The following is a 20,159-nucleotide window of genomic DNA, read 5'->3' on the forward strand; positions in this document are numbered from 1 at the left end:
CCAAAAAACAAGGAAATAATTTAGCTGCAGAATCCAATTCTTTCTAGACCTATAATTACACTCTTGCCTAATCTGCAATCCAAAGATGCGTCAAGACTGGACTCCTGAGCAAGGAGCTGCCTCTCTGTAAGTAGGGTTTTTAGGAGCAACAGGAAAATACTCTTGACTAAAATGTCTATGCTGAAGGCTCTAAATTGCCGATAAGAAGTTGACACTGTGAATCCTTTCCCTATGTCTTCTTATAAAAGTGTAGGGAAATGTCTGTTACTGGGATCCATTGAGAAATGAAATACTGTGATAATTTCCAAGTTAATAGTGTTTAACCAATTGCAACCCAATTTTAATCAAACTGTTCCACGTACGGTGTTTTTTAAAAAGGTACCAGTAACCCTTCCTCGTCGTCCCAGTTTTGCTCTTAGGCCATGTCCCTGCCGGCTCTCTTTTCTGTGGAGCTTTTGCTCACTCCCATTCCTGTTGCAAGCTTTCACCACCACTTCCTTCCACAACTCTCGTCCTCCCTTCATTTAGTAACTATTTTCTGTGTGTTTACTGTATGCCAGGAAGAAAGCGTTATTTCCCTCCTGCCCCAGAAGAAATGTGGTATTTTATTTTCCCGACTTTTAAGATATCCTGTTCCTTAAGAACCTAGGTTGTACTATATCCTGAGCTGGGGGACTAGTTAAGGGAATTCACTTCTACCATTTTTCCAGGCACGTTGTGGCTGAGTATCCAGTGGGGAGATTCTACGGGGAGAGGATGCTGATGTGGTAAACAGCAATGAACTGATGACCAATTCAGCTGATTTTAGTCCTGGTTAGGGAAAGCCTATGCTTATCTAGAAATAACCCGAACAGTAGTAACCATAGAGGATGAGGGACTTTCTATTCACTCTGCATTATATTTACTTCCTGATATTATTTTGAAAATCAGCTTTAATATATGTAGTGTTAACACTACTCTTTGTAGGCTCTTCCTTACAGGCTTGTCTATTTGGTATTTTTGTGGTGTCAGAATATTCACTATAGATTTAACTTTATTTTTAGGTCCTGAGATAAAAAAAGCTGTCCATTTGGGGAGTGGCAAGGGTTGCTCAAAATCAGACTTCAGTGGTTCAAGAGCCAAACCACATGAGAAGAACTTGGGCCTGTTACACTGTGGTTTTAATTCATTTTTAAGATGTTCTAATGAAAGTTACAAAACATATTGATTTAATCCAGTGTCCTACTTGCAAAAGTCTTCATATTTCTGGTTGTTTAGGGAGGAGTGAGACATACACCTTTGATAATAGTATTTTTCAAGTTTCTGCTTAAAACAACAATTGCTAAGAACAGAAGGATACCTGATATATTCATTGTACACAATCTTAAGGTATGGGTGGGGACCACATGGCATTGTTCCCTATTCACCTCACTCATCTGGTAACTGTTAACACTTTAAAAATTGGCACCACTTCTCTTTTTGCCAATAAGAGACATACTTTTAAAAAGATGGGTGGATCTCTGATGGAAAAAAAAAAAATGGAAGGGTGAAAACAGATGTCATATATTAGGGGAACGCTTATTCTAAGGAGATTGGAATTAAATAAACTTATATTTTAAAATCTCTGTTAAATACTATGTACTTCAAAAATTGATTGTTTAGGGGCACCTGGGTGGCTCAGTCAGTTAAGTGTCTGCCTTCGGCTCAGGTCATGATCCCAGGGTCCTGGGATTCAGCCCCACACCGGGCTCCCCGCTTCGCAGGGAGCCTGCTTCTCCCTCTCCCTCTGCTGCTCCCCCTGCTTGTGCGTTCCTCTCTCTCTCTCAAATAAATAAATAAACACAATCATTAAAAAATGATTGTTTAGCTAGTGAACTAGTAAGATAATTAAGTTTTTTAAAAAAATAGACATAATGTATTAAAATTACGTCCTTTCAAATGTATTAAAATTAGGTCCTTTCAGCCATTGTTCTTGATTGAATCATTTTATATATATATATAAAAGGGAATTCACTTCTACCATTTTTATTATATCATATATATAAAATAAAACCTAATAGTAAACATTAGGTTTCGCCTCCATAAAAAGAGTGTTCTAGATTCTCAACAAGAATGAAAGAGCAAAATTATGATAAATGTGTTTTTTCTTTCACAAGATCATGGATCTCAAGTAACGCAATTTATATAGAAAGAATCACCATTTTGTTTATGCACCTTTTCCCTATTTTTCTGGAGGTATAGGCAGGTAGGGGTGATACTGAAACTATTTAACAAGTGGTAGAACAAAGGCACCAACCAATCAGAAGAGACCTCTGCTATACATTGCACACCCGGGCTTGCCAGCCCAACACGTCCTTAGATACATGAATTATGTATATAATGTAACCAGATGCTTAAGATGGGGCTTCTTTAACATCCGCTAAGTTTTTGCTGCATATAAGTTTTAGGTGTAAGCATGTACAGGTGAATGAAAGCATTTCTCAATGTATCTTTTGCTTAAAACTCTAAAAGTAAATTTATTTCATATCTCTTAAAATACTGCCTTCTCAAAGCAGTCTCAGAGATGTCTGTCTGAATATTTGGATTGATACTGACTTTATTTGGATGAGAATATACCTCTAAAATATTTTCAGAATCAATTCTAAGTGGCCATGTCAGATGCTCAAAGGCTATCCCAAGTGGATCCTTTTCAACTTTCCTGTGTTCCAGAGCTACCCAAGAGCACAGATGGCTTTCCAGAAGGTGACAATGAAGAAAGTCTCACAGAGAAGCCTTAAAATAGCTTTTCAGTTAATTTGGGTTTTCCTTTGGAAATAGCCAAGAGTTTCAAACCACAGCTCATCACAGCTGGCTGGAGTTGGGGGTACTCCACCTCACAGCTTGAAGTGATAAAGTATCTGGCTCTGGGTCACAGATGCAGGAAGTTTCTTCCTGGGCCTTCTCATCATGGCTATTTATGATATGAAAAAGAAATTAAATTCCTTGGGAGTAAACATCAACAATCCTTCCCAATTTTGCTGAGTAACTCTCACTAGATGAAATATTCTGCCACAAGACATTATTGGGATATGATTGCTGATAAAAAGGAATGAAAGAAATGACATCATTGAGTCACATGTAAGACACAGCAGGACAGCCAAGAGGGTGAGAGATAAGATATAGCTCCTAGGTAACCATTCACAACATGAGTGGGGATTGTTCTAGAAGAGAAACAAAGAGCAACTCTATTCCCTGTGATTGGATTTAAGAGAGACAAAGCCAGAGGGACCTTAATAAGGAATGGCACAACTCAATACTTAGTACTAGGCCAAATGATTGTTTGCAAAAAAAAAAAAAAAAAAATGCAGAACCGAGTCAGTACATAACCTTACTACCTGCAATATAGTGAAATAAAACTCATATAAAGTTTAATTATCACAAAATCAAACCACTTATAAAACTAAAAGCAAAATAGGGAAATATTTGCTCCCTGGATAGGGAAGGGCTTTCTAAAATATAATGCAACTGAAAATATGACAATGGAAAAGACAAATAATTTGATTAAACAAATTTTAAGACTTGCCTATTTCAAAAATTCCCATAAACAAAATTGGTAACAAATGTGAGAATAAATGTTCCTCGATGATATCACAAAGAGTTGATATTCTTTAATCTACAGTCTTTAAACTATTTAATAAAACCCATGAGATTCCCAAGAACTAAATTTTAGAACTAAACTCTTCAATAAAACCCATAAGACTCCTAATAAAGAACTAAATTTAAGAACTAAAACTAAAGGTCATTAAATGGAAAAGACAAATGGCTAATAAACAAGTGAAGAAAGTACTGCTATTTTAGAAATCAGAGAAATAGAGATTTAAAAAACCATTTTACACGATTACATTAGCTGAAAATTTAGTGATGGAAATATAGAATGTTGATAATCAGGATAATAATAATGTTGATAATAGCAAGGTAACTCTGATACATTGATAGCAAGATTGTGAAGTGGCACAACCTTTCTAGAAAGAAATTTGATCATATATATTAGGAAGTTTTCAGAATGCTGATGCCTCCTTTACCCGCTCAGGACATAATGGTCTTCACTTTATAATTGGGTATATGATCTAAGATGCAAATATCTCTGTGGTTGTTATAACAATGGGTTGCATTTATAACAAGTAGTACATAACTGGGATGGTGCTTCCTGAGAAGAGATTTTGACAAGTGGAGGGAAAGAGAGAACAAGGGACTGAGTTTCTGTAGTGAGAGAGAAGCGGGGAGAGGTCTAGATGGGGGGATTGTCAGGCACGTAAGATGTGCAGATATTTACTGCACGAGAGGCTAGGCACAGTAAAAAAACCAAGCCAGTTGCTTCGTTGTTTTGGAAAAGGTTGGCTTTTTTAAGTAGGACGTGAGAGAATAGAGGGAAGAGGACCGAGGACAGAAATGAATAATACCAATGAAAACAGAGCATGTCCAAACTCACTCTGGAAACATGTTATTCTAAAAAACAATCCACTGCACAGAAGATAATAAGCATAACCTCAAAACACCTGGAATATGGAAATACTTGAGTAACTCCATTGATTATCAGTACTTTAGAGCTCTAAACTTAGCAAATGCCTAAAGCATTAAGTACTTTACACAAAGCCCCAGAGCCAGTTAATCCCATTTCAACACTTCCTAACAGACTGATTTCCTTATAAAAACAAAACAAAACAACAACAACAAAAACATAATGCAGACAAAATTGCTAAAAAACATTCCTGAGAATAACCTGGTACCTACCACTGTGTGGACTTGGTCATAGGTGCTCTGGATTTTCCCATTTACTTTTTTACCTGACAGAAACAAGGAGAAAATAACATTATTTTCATTCTTTGTGTTCCTAAATTAATTCTTCCTACTCATTATGAAGAACTGTAACTCCTGTTCTAACTCTGACATTGTTAATCATCTTATTTGTTTGCTATCATTTAAAACACTGATTCCAATGAAGTTTGAATGAAGGGATCACAGGAAGAGAGCCCAGGGCCCCCTGAAGTCTTTTTATGTTCACTTTTACTGGCCCGGCTTTCAATTCCAAACACCTGCACACATTACTGCTGTTTTCACTCAGTTGTGCTCATAGATCTGAGATTGATTTAAAATACTACAATGGCCAAAGAACTGTTATCAATGGAGGCATCAAACATCAGCGTATCATTTTTTTTTGTTTAAAAAACCATGCATTAATATAAAGGGTTCTGAAATACCAATACTCAAAATCTGTTCACCTTTGTATTTTTTTTTTTAGTACTAGAGGATGGGAATTAACTCATCTCATATTTAAGAATAAAATAATTAAAAATTCGGTACTTAGGAAAAAAAGTAAGAATTACAGAAAGCTCACTGAAGCAGTTCCAGGTACTTACTGCCAACAACAGTCTTGTGATTGAAAATCTTACTCCAAATTCCACCTTCTCCATTGTCTTTCACTCCAAATTCATAAACTGTGTTGGGTTTTAGATTTTCCACAATTGTCTCAGTGGCCGGACAGAGTTGAAAAACCCATTTCTTTTCCTTATCCTTTTCTCTATAGCGAATCGTATAGTATCTGTTGAATAACCAAAATACGACGCTTGAAATTCACAGGGAGGTTCAGAAGGCTATTTTGAGTTTCTTAATACACCACAGACTCCCATCTACTTCAAAGACTGTGTTTAATACTGGCTTCTGTTATTTTTTTTAGAAATTGTAGAGAACGTGAAAAAAATAGCTCAGTGTGTACTTATTTTAAGTTCTAATCCTGAGTTGGAGCGCATGCAGCAGCGCACTGACAGACTGACAGAATTCAGACCTCTCAGTTCTATTATTCGCTACTTTGCAAAAGGAAAGTTGGAAAATGCTGGATGTTCATTTTTTTCCAGTTATGCATAGAGCAGAGCATGATATAATTTTGTAAGTGCGTCCTATTGTAGTTTTATAGCTGGATGGGTGTAAGCCTGGAACTGCATGGGTTTATGCCACAGAATGTCCACAAACATAGTATTGTTCAATTTTGTAAAAGGGGGACCTGAAACTCTAAGTTGTATCGAGGACTGCATTCTAAGGGTAACATTTTCTTATCATTATAAAAATAGAATCAAGACCAAAGCCAAGCTAAGGGTACAATGAAAAAAAATGAAACAATGCAAATTTAAGATCATGGTTACGTATATGCCTAGGGCTTGGTAATATTCAGCCATATATATGGTAAAGTAATGATAATCCTCACCCCTTTTTTTGCGCTTGTATCAGATGCAAGGTTTTATATATATTATCTCATTTAATTGTCCTAAAGTCACTTTAAGTGGTAGAAGTTACTAATCCCATTTTATAAATGTGAAAACAAGAGAATCAGAAAGATCACTTAATTTGCCCATTGTTACCCACCTAGTGACTTTAACCAGTGGCAGAACCAGAATACAAAGACTCCTCTTGACAATGCTCTAAACAGCCTCACTAGGTGGGACAGCAGATCAGGACAGGGGATTTCATTAGTACTGTACATGGTAACAAGAATGAATGAGCTAGAGCTACGTGTATCAGTATGAACAGATTTTACAAGCAAAATATTGAATGAAAACAGCAAATTACAAGATAATACATATAGTCTCATAAGATTTACATAAATACTGAAACGCTCACAAAAAAACTACGTTACCATATATTATTGCTGGCGGTGTAAAGGGACAACAAATACTGTAAGGATCTAATATTTGTGTTGGAGCTTTAGTTCCCAGTGAGATAAATGAGATTAGAGGTGGGGCCAACAGGTAAATTTCATCTGCTTTTTATTTGTAAATAAACATTTTCAGTAAATAAAATAATACCTGTCGGGTATGATGATGGACACATAGGTATTTGTTGTATTATTTTCAGTTCTTCTATTTTAAATTTTCTCTAAAAAATTTAGTACCTCTCTCCCACTCCCCACCCTAGCATAATTTAATGGGCTAAGATTCAGGCTGGTTGCTTTTATTTAAAGCCTTATAACATCACTCATATACTCATGCTAAAAACGTTTACTGCCATCTCTAAGTGCCAGGCACAAGCTGTTGATGCTACACAAACACAATTACCCAGAATCTCTGGAAACAAGGGCCAGGACTGGCTGCAAAATTTATGAGGCTCATTCCAAAACGAAAACATGGGACCCCTTATTAAAAAATGGTTAAGAATTTCAAGACAAAGACAGTAGAGCATTAAATCAAGCATGGGCCCTTTGAAGTAGGGGACCCTGTGCAAATGCACACATTGAATGCCTGTGAAGTCAGCGGCGGAGGGTGGGGGGGTACTGTTTAACAAATACAGACCGGGGATGATTTTCTATGTTTCTGTATATTTGTATCCTGAATGTATTTGTATATTCAGACTATTTTCCTACTAGTTACAAGCTACTGATATGCTTCCTTCTTTCTAGTAAAACTACTGTCGGGGCTCCAGTCTCCTATTTCAAAGGAGCAAAAGCCAGAATGAGTGAAGGAGGCTGTTCAGCCAAAATACTAACTGCTACTGGGAACGAACAGTATAGAATAGTGATCCTCTGTGTCCTGTGAGTTGAAACATCAACAGAAATCTATGAAACATTTATTGACAAGTATGCTGCATGGAATTTTTATTGTTTTTTCCTTGCCTTGGATACCACGCAATGTCAGAGAAGCGCAGAGAAGCTAAAATCAGACCAGATGGGCTACCACAATTATGCAGCTCTACTTTGGATACATGTCTCAATTCCTCATATGATGGGGGGGGCGGTGGTTGGCGCGCTGCTAACATAATGACCAAAGGCCAGATTCCAGGGTTACACATAAGCTTGATTTTATATCATCTTTCTAGGAATGAAATGGTATAAAAATGCTCTACGAACTTACCCACATGTTAAAAAAAAAAATCCATTTTGCAATTTTTTTTTATCTTGATCACAAAGCATTTGAAATACTCTCTCTGATACAAGTTTGTCAGGAAAAATAAACGTACAGGCAGCTAACTTTTCTGCTTCAGAGAGGTTATCCTTGTCAACAGTGGCTTAATTGATAACTGTATAATATAGGCAAGTTCTAAGTGTTAAAAGAGTCAATAAGACTATTTGGTGTAAAGTAGTAAGTCACATTTCCTTGATTTTAAAGCTAGATTTAGGTCTTATGATAATAAGCAAAGCTGAAACCTAGCACACAGAAGGTTTTCCATAAATATTTGTGGAATGAATAAGACAGATACTTGGGTGCTCATGGGGTCATTCTAAAATTAGAATATAATTACTCTAAATGGACAATAACTCCATCACCAAAAAACACTGATCTAAGCAATCAAGTTTACAATGATCTTTTTCAATGTGTCATTGTGTAAGGTTTCACTTACCAAACTCAACATTCCTATAGAATCAATGCAAACTGAAGGAAAATACAATAAATGTCTACATTGAACATTTGCAGAAGGCTTAAGATTTTACAGTGTGTTTCAGTTTACTCATACAATAAACTCTGAAGACAGAATAAGAATTATCATAGAAGAAAATGAGAGACTATAAGTGTCTAGGTTCTGATAATCAGTGACAGAGCCAGGCAAATGGCTGTTTTCTGACTCCTAAGCTAATACCTTCAGCATTGCACTGGACTGTCTTTCTACTATGGTGCTTGGCAAAAGGAGATGAAAAAAGACAGGTAAAATGACCTAGAAGGGAAGAGGACAATTCTAATTCCTTTTAACATTACGTAAGGTTTATTATTTCATTGTATATTTACCATAACATGGAGTCACAGACTTCCCATTATTGTCAGAGGATACTCAGGATCAAACATTGATTGCACCCTTTTCTGTGGATGATTAAATTTGGACACAAGTGCAACAAGTCTAGTAAAGATACAGGTAGCAGTCAGTGAAGGTCATCAGATCAGACCCCTGGAAAGCCTGCCTCTAGCAAGCCTGCCTCTTGGACTTTAAGAACAAGAACATCTCGTGTCCTAAGTGGTAAGGAACTATTGAAGGTAGTGTTTGGTTCAAATACCATTATCTCTGCTTACATATCCCTAATAGTATGAACACTGACAATAATGGTTATTGTAGCTTAAACAAAATCCTTAGCTCCTCAAAATGTGGAGAAGGCAGGTAGAGGCTTGGCTTGGATATTTGTCAGCTGCAAACTAGTAGCCTGCTTTCATGGGAGTCTTTGCCCACTTATTCATCACTTTTCTCCCTCAAAAGAGAACGGGGGTGGACTAGCCAATCTTTGAGATCCTTTCTGTTCCTAAAAGATGACTGTAGCTGCATATTAGACATTTTATTCCAATAAAACACAGAGGCAGAACACAGGATAGAAACCCCATAAACAAAATTTATGAAATAACTGGCAATAAATTACCAAGAGCAGAAATTGAGTAATATCAAGATAAATTTAGTCCTTTCACAAACCAGCCTGGCTTGATGCATGTGGTTGGCTATCATTTGGACTTTCTATGCTTTTTTTGGCAATGTTTTTGTTTCTATGTAATTAGCTACCATTATATTTCCTAAAACATCTATTCCACACATGTTTTGATCTCTTCATATCAAAGGACACTTCCTGACACCCCCTCTGTCAGTATTTTTCTTCTTGCCTTGTGGAGACTGGTGACTGCTGATAGAAATTCTGTCCTCACTCCATTCTTCTCAAAGTGTCTCTCCCTATCATGCCCTCCCTGCCCCCCCCCCGCCCCGATTCCAGGGTTCTCCCTTCTGCCAACACATAAGCATCTAGGTAATTTTATACCATTTCCTTATTCCATTCACTCACTCTCTGAGTTGAATAACTGTTTAAATATTTTTCATTCTAACAAAAATAAAATGAATATTCCCTTTTTATCCCTGCTATCTTTTAACACAGAATTTCTTTTTTTTAAAGGTTTATTTGAGAAAGAGCACTCGTGAGCATGCACAAGCAAGGAAGAGGGGCAGAGGCAGAGGGAGAAGCAGATTCCCAGCTGAGCAGGGAACCCAATATGGGGCTTAAGTCCAGGACCCTGGGATCATGACCTAAGCTGAAGGCAGATGCTCAACCCACTGAGCCACCCAGGTGGCGCCAACACAAAATTTCTTCAAAGTAATCTACCTTATCCCACTTTCTCATGACTCATGAGGCCTAAATCTCTTTGTAATCTGGTGTCTGGTCTGTTAATAAAACCTTTTGATCAAATCTAATGATTTAATCCTCTGTGAATTTCCTAACTACCTTAAAATCTACTCATATTCTTCTCCAAATCTACTCCTATTCCTGTTGACTTCGGGTACCTTCTCCCCTCACGTCCAATCAGTTCTCAAGCCCAATTAGGTTTCCTGCATGATTCCTCTTTTACTTGTCTCTTCTCTATTTCTAAGCACTCATGGGACCAGTTTAGGTCTTTATTATCTTTGGACTCTTAAAATAATTTTCAAGCTGGTCAAAAATTTCCAAAATCTCTCTTCTTTATCACCTACTGGTGGCTGGCTTAAAATCAACAGAAGGAATAAGTTTCTATTGATTTTAGTGCTATCTAAAATGGAATAGCTTGCCTGAAATGGAAGTTATAAAGTAAGGCAAATAATATCAAAATTAACAAGAATAGCAAACACAGTTCCATTTATTGAGTGTTGTGTGCCAGACACTGTGTTAACGATTTTATATGTATCATCTCATTAAATTCTGACAACTCTATGAGATATTACTATTATTAACCCATTTTACAGATTAAAAAAAAACCCCAAGGCTTAAACCATTTAAGTAACTGTCTAAGGCCACTCAGCTAATAATAGAACAGGATTTTGAACTTAGGTCAATCTGACCAGAATTTTACCCTCCATATCTATGCTGTTACCATTGCTGGAAATACTCATTGTGGACTCTGAATGGGAGATGTTGCAGAAGAGGTTCAAGAGCTAGATGGCCTGACCAGATTTTTTTTTTTTGAAGATTATTTATTTGAGGTGGGGGAGGGGCAGAGGAAGAGAGGAGAGAGAATCTTAAGCAGACACTGTGCTGAGCATGAGCCCCACACAGGGCTCGATCCCATCACCCTGAGATCATGACCTGAGCCAAAATAAAGAGTTGGTCGCTTAACCGACTGCCACCCAGGGGCCCCTGACCAGATGATTTTTAAGGCTTGCTCTGAACATTCCACCTACTTATTCATTTGTACCTTTGTTGAGACCTACTATTATAAAGCATGATGCTAGGATCCACATGCACTGGAAGAGGAGCAGGGCATCGTGAAAACTTCACAAATGAGCTCACAGTAGAGTGAGGGGAGGAGGTAGGTGTACAAATGGATAGAACTAAAGAAGTCAGGGTGAAAAGCACAGGGTCCTGAGGGTGGCTAGGTACAGCACTAGGTGGCCTGAACTTTTGAAATGGACAGACCACATTTTAAATCCCATCTTAGAGGTGTGATTTAAAGCAGGACATCCTACGTAGGTCCAGGAAAACAAAGTAGTCCAGATTTAAAGCTCATGGCAGGAGCAGGACTCATATATTCTTAGAGATAGACTGCAGGAGAGATTCTACAATTTCTTTTACCAGGCAGTGGGGAGCTGGTGGAGATTCTTCAGCTGGTGAATAAAGTTGAGCAGTGATGAAGAAGGCTAGACTTATCAGCACTGGAAGAATTCGGGAGAAATTGGAAGGAGGAATCTCAATTAATGCACTATAATCCAGATAGGAGAGAACAAAGAAATGAATCATGGAAGAAACGAAATGAAGAGAAAAAAATAGATCAAAGTGATATTTCTACAGAAGAATTGATGAGACTGGATTCCTTGTGCGATATGGGTGCTAAGAAGAGTGTAAATACAAATCCAAACTGAATTTCTAAACTTAAAGAAAATTAAAGTAATAGAAAGGAGTTCTTTTGGTAGTATAGAAAATATGAATTTAATTGGAGTCTGAGGTACTAACCACATTATGTGGCCCCTGTAATGGAGAGAATTCCATCAACTAAAAATCTTGGGTCTTAGAAACTTGGAAATGAGTCAAGGTCAGATGTCAGCACTGGAAGCCATTTACATCCTTGTCACTCCCACTGCTCTCAGGACAGCAGCAATATCAGCACTTCCTGTTACCTTTTAGAAATGCAGAATCTCATGCTCCTCAGGCCTTTGGAGTCAGAATCTGCATTGTAAGAAGGTCTTCTATGTGATTTGTGTGCACAAAGTTTGAGAAGCACTGTTCTACTTGGAAGTGATAGTTAAAGACAGCACAGATGAGATAAGGGGGAAACAAAGACGAGAGATCCAAGGATAAAACTCTATTCCATTTGGGGAGGTAGGATAACAAATTAACACAAGAGAGGAGGAAAAGGCTAAGAGGAAAACCTAAATAGAAATGTCAGAAAGGGGCGCCTGGTTGGCTCAGTCGGTTAAGCATCTGACTCTTGATTTCAGCTCAGGTCTTAATCTCAGGGTCATGAGTTCAAGCCCTGCACTGGGCTCCACACTGGGCGTGGAGCCTGCTTAAACATATGTATAATGTCAAAAAAGGAAGATGGCCACCAATTCCACAGAGAGGTTAGAAAGTGTAAGAACGGAGAAAACTCTTCTGGATTTAGCAATTAATTGATCATTGGTGACCACAAAGAGATATTTCAGTGGAGTGTTAGAAAGGGAAGGGAAGCCACTGAAAAGGAATAAAGACTGGGGGCGGGGGCGGGTATGGAAACTGGGAATAAGAGAGCAGACCACTCTGAGAAGTTCTGGAATTAAGAGATTGAAAAATCCCTTGGAAGAGAGAACAGGATTGAAAGAAGATGTTTTGGGATGGGGAAATCACAAACATACTGGCAAGCAGGAGGCAGGGCCCCAAGGGCAGTGAGGGCACCAGTGTGAGAGTGCAAGCTTACAGAGCGTGGGCAGGACGGGATGGTGAGCACTGTCTGAAGTCAGAAATGGGTTCCTTGGAAAGAGGAGAAGAAAGAGAAATCTGAGGTGAAGAAAGAGTGAGCTGATGATGGATAATCTAAATTTCCTTGGCATTGCAGAAGCCAGGATGGATTGGGGTAGGAAAGGAGCCAGGGAAAGTAGCCTGGATGTGATCCCCAGGAACCACGGTAAGGTGACAAGTGTCTGAATGAGAATCATTGGCATGGACATGGAGAGATAGAAGACATTGATGTACTTGCCCAAGGCAGAACTCAGAGCACCTGGGGGCTCATTAGCTATAGGAGAGGACAAATAAAAAAATGAATAAATGAATCAAGTTTCAAGTAGGAACGAACAGAAGAATTAAGGTACTTTGGAAAGTACTAAGAAATGGAGCTGATTATCAAGAAGAAATGTAGGTGTTTGATTTTGTCACCTTAAGTTTGAAGTAATGGTGAGACATCAATGTGAAAACGCTGGCATTTTACTCTTTATTCACTGAGTATAAATATTTACTGAAGGCCTACTATGTGCCAGATGCTGACCCAGGGACTGGGAAGATAAAGCTGGTTAAGATGCACATGGTCCCTGTCCTCACAGAGCTTAAAGTTTACATGGAAAGACGAATGGGTAACAAGGCAATGAGTTCAATCAAGTGAAAATGCACAGACATCAAAAATATTCACTTCTTAAAAACAAGCGGGGAACAAATAGAAAGGCAAGGGCCTGCTCTGGACTGGCCGAAAAGGCCTCGTTCTACATTAACTGTAAATAAGTACAAATGAAAGTGTTAGAAAATGTGAAAATGATTTCTAAACAAATCATAAAGCTTTAATAAGTTGGCAAAGGAGTGAGAACTAAAGCAATCTTGAACACTTTAACAAGCTGGAAACATGGGAAGGAAAAAGTAAGCTATTAATGAGGAAATAAATTTTGGTTAAAAACATGTTTTACTCTTCATTTGAGCCAATTTGGAAAGCTTTCTTTGGACCTTAGATATATTGAGCACAAATGTGTACATTCTTCCATTCAAAGCCTATTAAGAATAAAAACTGTAAATTAAGCACATCTACTTTCCAATGTGGATTCAGAAAAGGATTTAAGAACATGGATGCCCACATGGACCCTGTGCAAACAGGCATAGAGCCACGTGTCATGACGGATAAAGTGATACTCCATTAATACTCCAAACTTAAAAGAAAGCATAGCGGTTTTCTCCCTGGCAACTTACTACACAGGACTTGGATACAGAAAGTCCAAAATCAAAGTATGAAGAAAAAAAATTCCCAATAAATTATTTGCTTTTCATAGGATAAATGGGGCTGTACGAATCAATGAGAACTGATTTTTTTTTTTTAAACCAGAGGCTTTACCCAGGGCGCCAATACCGACTCTGATGGATGACAATGACCCCAGTAGGGGTTCCTGTAGCAAGCCAACGGCATTCAGATTCCAATGGTTTTTTTAAAAAGGTACTCCTGAAGGAAAAATTCAGCGTATTAATCTTCCAGTTTTCAAGAAGTGATCATTCCCTATAGCTACTACTCCTTATTCTAACCTACTGGCTTAGCTGAAATTCTAAAACAAAACAAAACAAACAAACAAACAAAAAAACCCACCATCATGTAGGGGTAGATTTCTCCAAGTCTGCTTCTAATTACATTGATTTAGAATCCTGGTGGATTTATTTGGGTGTTTATAACATGCACAGTAGTTGCAGAGCTTTTAAACAAGGACTACTATTTTTTCTCAGATTCCACCAAGACTTTAAATGTCAACTCTTTATTAACTAGGAAGAAAGGAGGCATGTGTAAATGAAATCCACAAGTACTCAAAGTGCTTTTTTTTCAGGCATCACCACTGAATTCTTCCCTTTTACTTATGTCTTAAGAGTCCCCTATTTCTGTCAAGGGTACCTTGCTTGTCCCACTCATTCAGAATTGAAAGTTTCCAAGCATCTCGATATGCTATTATTGAATCTTTTAAAAAACTTCATTCTAAGTAGAATTATTGATTTTGACTAGTGTGATTTGATGGGCATGACTCCACCTATTTGATGAGAAGAGCAAAGCCAGAGTGTGTGAGCAAGGGGGTGAGGAAAAGGTACATGCATTGTTTGAGTAGCTTGGGTCTTCTAATCAATTGCCTTGTTAATATCCTAGCTTTACCAGATCATCTGCTCCTCTCCTTATGCTATAAAACTATGGCAACATCCATCAATTAAAATTAGCATCAGATAAATGATTTCAAGAAGGGGTAGGACCAAGTGAAATTGAAGGAAAAGTTTGAGGACAGGGGAAGAAATCATATCCAAAGCTTTTTCTATGAATTTGCACGTCACCAAACTTCATGAATTTATCAAGCAAGGTAAATAACTATTAAAATCAGCTGCATTTTGCTGCAAGAGCACCAAATTTCCTTTCTTCTTTCCCACCCCCCTTTGGTCTTTTTAAATTAGAGACCAAAGAAAATGAAAAGGAATAAGAAAGCAATCCATAAATGTTATTTTTCTCAGCACTGGCATCCTGGACCAACCCTGTAAAGCTGGAATTATCACAAGAAAACATGTTCTTTTAAGAGTCCATTTTCCAAACAAAATAAGTTATGGACTTAGTGGTGGATGATAAAGGAACATTTCAGACTCTTTGAAACTTCTCAAGCTTATTTATTTATTTTTTTTAAAGATTTTATTTATTTATTTGAGAGAGAGAGAATGAGAGAGAGCACATGAGAGGGGGGAGGGTCAGAGGGAGAAGCAGACTCCCTGCCGAGCAGGGAGCCCGATGTGGGACTCGATCCAGGGACTCCAGGATCATGACCTGAGCCGAAGGCAGTCGCTTAACCAACTGAGCCACCCAGGCGCCCCTCAAGCTTATTTAAAAAAAAAATTGGTTTTGGCAATATCTTCTACATGGCTTTTTCCAATAATTTCTTCCTTCAGAACTATGAACATGTGAAGGAAAATCTATTATTGTTCTTAGTCTAGATTTCCTAATCAAAGTCATATGAAAGGTACTCTTGAGAACTTATAAACATTTTTAAAGGTCCTTCTTTCTAATTCAATTTAGACAAATAAAAATAAAACACCACACAAGAGAGATCAAGCCAAAAAATGTATGAAAAAGTGCTCAGTATTGTTAGTACAAGAGGAGTGCGTATTAAAACTCTAACAAGATGCTGCTACACTAGAACAGAGAAAATGCAAAATGTTCACAGCATGAAATGCTGGTGAGGATGTGGAACAATCTGAACTCTCATATTGCCTGTGGGAGTATAAATGGAAAAGTCAGGCAGAAAAAAAAATTAAATATACATTTTCCCCATGACCCAGCAATTCCACTCCTAGGTATTTATTTAAGAAAAATTAAAAGATATGTCTACAAAGTCTCATAAAAAAACATTTATAAAGTCTAAATTCATAATAATCCAAAACAAACATAATTAGGTATCCACCAACAAGAGAGTAGATAATAAATGCTGGAATATTCACATAATGGAATACTACTCAAGAATTAAAAAAAGGAATGAACTATTAATACCTGCAATGTTATCAATGAAACCCAAAAACATGCTGAATGCAAACAAATGGACACAAAAAACCAACATAGTGTATGATTCCATTTATGTGTAATTATAGATTAGGCAACCTAATCTACAGGGATAGAAATCACATCAGTGGTTGCTTCTTGAGGAAAGTTCTGTCTGAGGGATGACAGTGTTTTATTTCCCGATGGAGCATACGATACTGATCAAGCTGTGCATTGTACTGGATTTAAATTATACCTCAACAACATATTTTTTATTTAGAAAAGAAATCAAACTTTTACAATTTAAAAATCACTTTGAGTCTTTTTAAAATTAAAAAAAAATTAATGAAATGCCTTGGTTGAAGCTTGAAAGTTTGGAATGCTCATCAGATGCAAAGTTCTGAATTTTAAAGATAATGCAGTAAATGTTTATGATAAATAACCATTTTATTTCCCAGCTTCAGCATGTTGTACACTGCCCAGCATATAGACCATGCCGAATATATGTGCTGGGTGGATGAATGGCCTTCATTTAAAAATATACTTAGATTTTCTTATTTTGTCCTGCTCAGGAAGATAGGAGCTCCATCTCCAAACCTGTGCTTTTCCTCTGTCTACATCTCGCCCTGTGAGTTACTCTCCAGTTCTCTAAACCAGTGATTCTCAAATGTAAGTCGGCATCAGAATCTTCCAGAGGGCTTGTTAAACCACAGATTACTGGGCCCCACCTTCAGAGCTTCTCATTCAGTAGATCTGGAGGGGGCCTTGAGAAATGAACCCAACTGATTTTGATGCTGCTTAGTTTGGGGCCACCCTTTGAGAACTACTGCTTCTAACACTTCTTCAACTGTCAAACCAAAGGTCAGCATTTCCAACTTTTAATCATCTTTTCTAATTGTCTTGTGCCTCATCCCCTGAGCTTTTATTACTCTTCTCACTGATACTCCCCACTTGCTATTTGGCTCATTCTCCCTTGTACTTTATTCTTCGGGAAAAAAAAAAATGCTTGCATGTGTTTTCTATTCAGGTAGATGATAACTCTCTCAAGGGTGGGGACCCTCACTTAGTATCTTCCTTCCTCTCACACCCAGAACAAGGTGTATAGCTAATGGGTGACCCATATGTGCTGGTGCCCCTGATATTTATATATTCTTCCAAAGCATGTACAGATACTACTAAAAGCAAGAGCGAATTTTCAGGAAAAAAAAAAAAAAATCCTTTGTTAGGATGAATTACCTGTCATTGGGACAGTGACTTGGTAATGTCCAGTCATGGTGTGGGTTAATGAGGAAACCCCAGGATAGGAATACGGAGCTTGGTGTCAGAGTGCCAACCACCAGCTGGAGAGGTTTGCGAGAGCGTGCTTTACCTATGGAGGTAACGTGCAGGTTAATTCTGGTAACACAGTATATTTTTATGATTGGGGTAGAATGCATAAAAATGACTTAGGATGATGATAAAGAGCATGAAAGCATCAAGTTCCTTTTCCTCTCATGGAGTGCACAAATATTACCAATTTTTTGCCCATGAATTTAAGCATAAACCAAACAAAATATCATTTTGAGATTTATGTGTGTATGTATATGCATATATATACAAATGCATATATGGGTAATGTATGCATATAAACTATATGCAATCATACTTAGGTTTTATTTTCTTATGGGTTACGGATGAATATGAAAGTCGTGGCTATTACCAGTGAAATAAATAATGCAAATGCTTTGCTCACTTCATTTCTTTTACAGATACAATAAAAGTGTGCTGGTTTTCCCCCTTCTCCCAAGACTATGAATTAGTGTGAAAGAACATCAAAGACGAGAAAACAAAGCTTAATGTCTGGCTTGTAAGTTATATTCCTTTTTAAAACCAGTTTAGAAGTATAAAATCCCTGTCATACAATTACAATAAGCCTTTTTTTACAGTGAGTGTCTAAATGGAAAATGTATACACATTCTTTTTTACTCATTCTTAATACTGCTGGAAGAGTAGGGATGACATAGGAAGCGCAGTTGTTCTGATGGGAAGAATTGGATTTGGGCAATGCCAAGTGATGGTGATAAACCATTTTAGATTCTTTCCCAGTATATGGGAGAAAGGTATTTGCATTTTCAAAAATATTTGGAACTTCAGGAATAGGGTCAGTGAAAAAGAGCAATGAAGATCCTTTGCCATGGAACCCAACATTGGCTCATTAAAAAATCTGTAGATAACATAAAAATGCAATAAGATATCTAATAAAACTATGCAGAACATAAAGCATTCTTTTTATTTCCATTGTGTTTCCTCTTTCATTTCATGAGACCATGCCTGTTGTATTTGCTATAGGAAGAACTTGTGTTATTTTGATCTAATGCAGTAGGAACTAATAGGTAGGAAGGTACCTCTTGTATGAGCTTAGTGAAAGTTATCTGAACCACATGCCCTTTAAAATTGTGCCATCCTTGCTGCTTCTGGTAGATTTAAGTTCTGTGAGTTGTTATTCTGGTGAAAAACCTTCTCAGCCCAGAATATATGTAAGCCTAGTGGTGGCCAACTGTTTCATGGTGACATAGCTGAATTTTTAAAAAGTTATATGCAGGGCGCCTGGGTGGCTCAGTCATTAAGTGTCTGCCTTCGGCTCAAGTCATGATCCCGGGGTCCTGGGATCGAGTCCCACATCGGGCTCCCTGCTCGGCAGGAAGCCTGCTTCTCCCTCTCCACTCCCCCTGCTTGTGTTCCTGCTCTAGCTATCTCTCTCTCTGTCAAATAAATAAATAAAAAATCTTAAAAAAAAAAAAAGTTATATGCAAACAATGACTCATGGAACACTACATCAAAAACTAATGATGTAATGGATGGTGATTAACATAACATAATAAAAAAAGATATTTGAAATAATTGTCAAGGATAGCTGTTTATTTGTTTGCAAACACGCTTTTATCCTTCTCCATAAAATTTTCCACCTCTTGTGATTCCAAGAACCCAAGTCTGACTCCCAAAGGGAGTAGATTAGAACCTGGTGAGGGTAAGGGGTTTATGTAGTTTGAAAAAGGCCTGAAGGGATTCTGATATCCAGTTTTCCACCCCTGAGTTGGTTTTCACTAATGTAATACAACTATCTCATTCTACAAATGAAAAATAAGGCCCAGAGAAGAGTTTCAAGGGTATCCAAGGTCACACCAAGAGCAAGGTCAAGACTCAAATTTCCATCTTCTGAATTGTTATCTAGGTTTCTTTTCTTTTTTCTTTACTACATCATTGGCATAGCTCACACTGTATGAAGATTATGCCCTTTAGAGACAAAAAGATACATTTTCCTTTCTCCAAGGGAACCTAAGGTCTACATGACCATAAAATAATTATTTCAATAAGTTTGGATCTTAATATAAAAATGATTAAAATTTATGTGGCAGATGCAAATATAAAATGAATCCAAGTTAATGCCTCAGTCATTGTATCATTCTCAAATGCAGATTACAAAAACATTACATTTGTTGCCTGAGAGGAAAGGTGGGGTATTATATCCTGAGCAAGATGAAACAATTTCCTGAGCTGGTCATCACAAAGGGAAAAATGATTTCAAGACCAGTGTCATAGAAGTTCCCAAATGAAGTTATAAAGTGTAACTAAGGTGTGAGCACTCTTTTGACGTCCCTTACACATTTTTGTGTGTTTATATTAAGAAATAGTTTGAACATGAAGCCAGAATCCCATGGATCCATACTAATACCTCGTGACTTTATTAAATATTTTGAAATAGAGTCTTGAAATGATGACTATCATTATAAATTATAAGGAGTCACT

At 37.5% G+C, this 20,159-nt stretch overlaps 1 protein-coding gene across 1 annotated transcript in view; it reads right to left on the reverse strand.

The window, feature by feature from the left end:
• The window catches only part of ABI3BP (ABI family member 3 binding protein), a 240,959-nt gene that overhangs the window by 134,595 nt on the left and 86,205 nt on the right, over positions 1 to 20,159 (reverse strand). Inside the window, 3 exon segments of the mRNA XM_078063925.1 lie at positions 4,750 to 4,802; positions 5,376 to 5,557; positions 17,610 to 17,742. Of these exon segments, the coding sequence (XP_077920051.1) occupies positions 4,750 to 4,802; positions 5,376 to 5,557; positions 17,610 to 17,742 (368 nt within the window).

The sequence above is a fragment of the Halichoerus grypus genome, chromosome 1 (genome assembly GCF_964656455.1).
Source record: "Halichoerus grypus chromosome 1, mHalGry1.hap1.1, whole genome shotgun sequence".
Taxonomy (NCBI): domain Eukaryota; kingdom Metazoa; phylum Chordata; class Mammalia; order Carnivora; family Phocidae; genus Halichoerus; species Halichoerus grypus.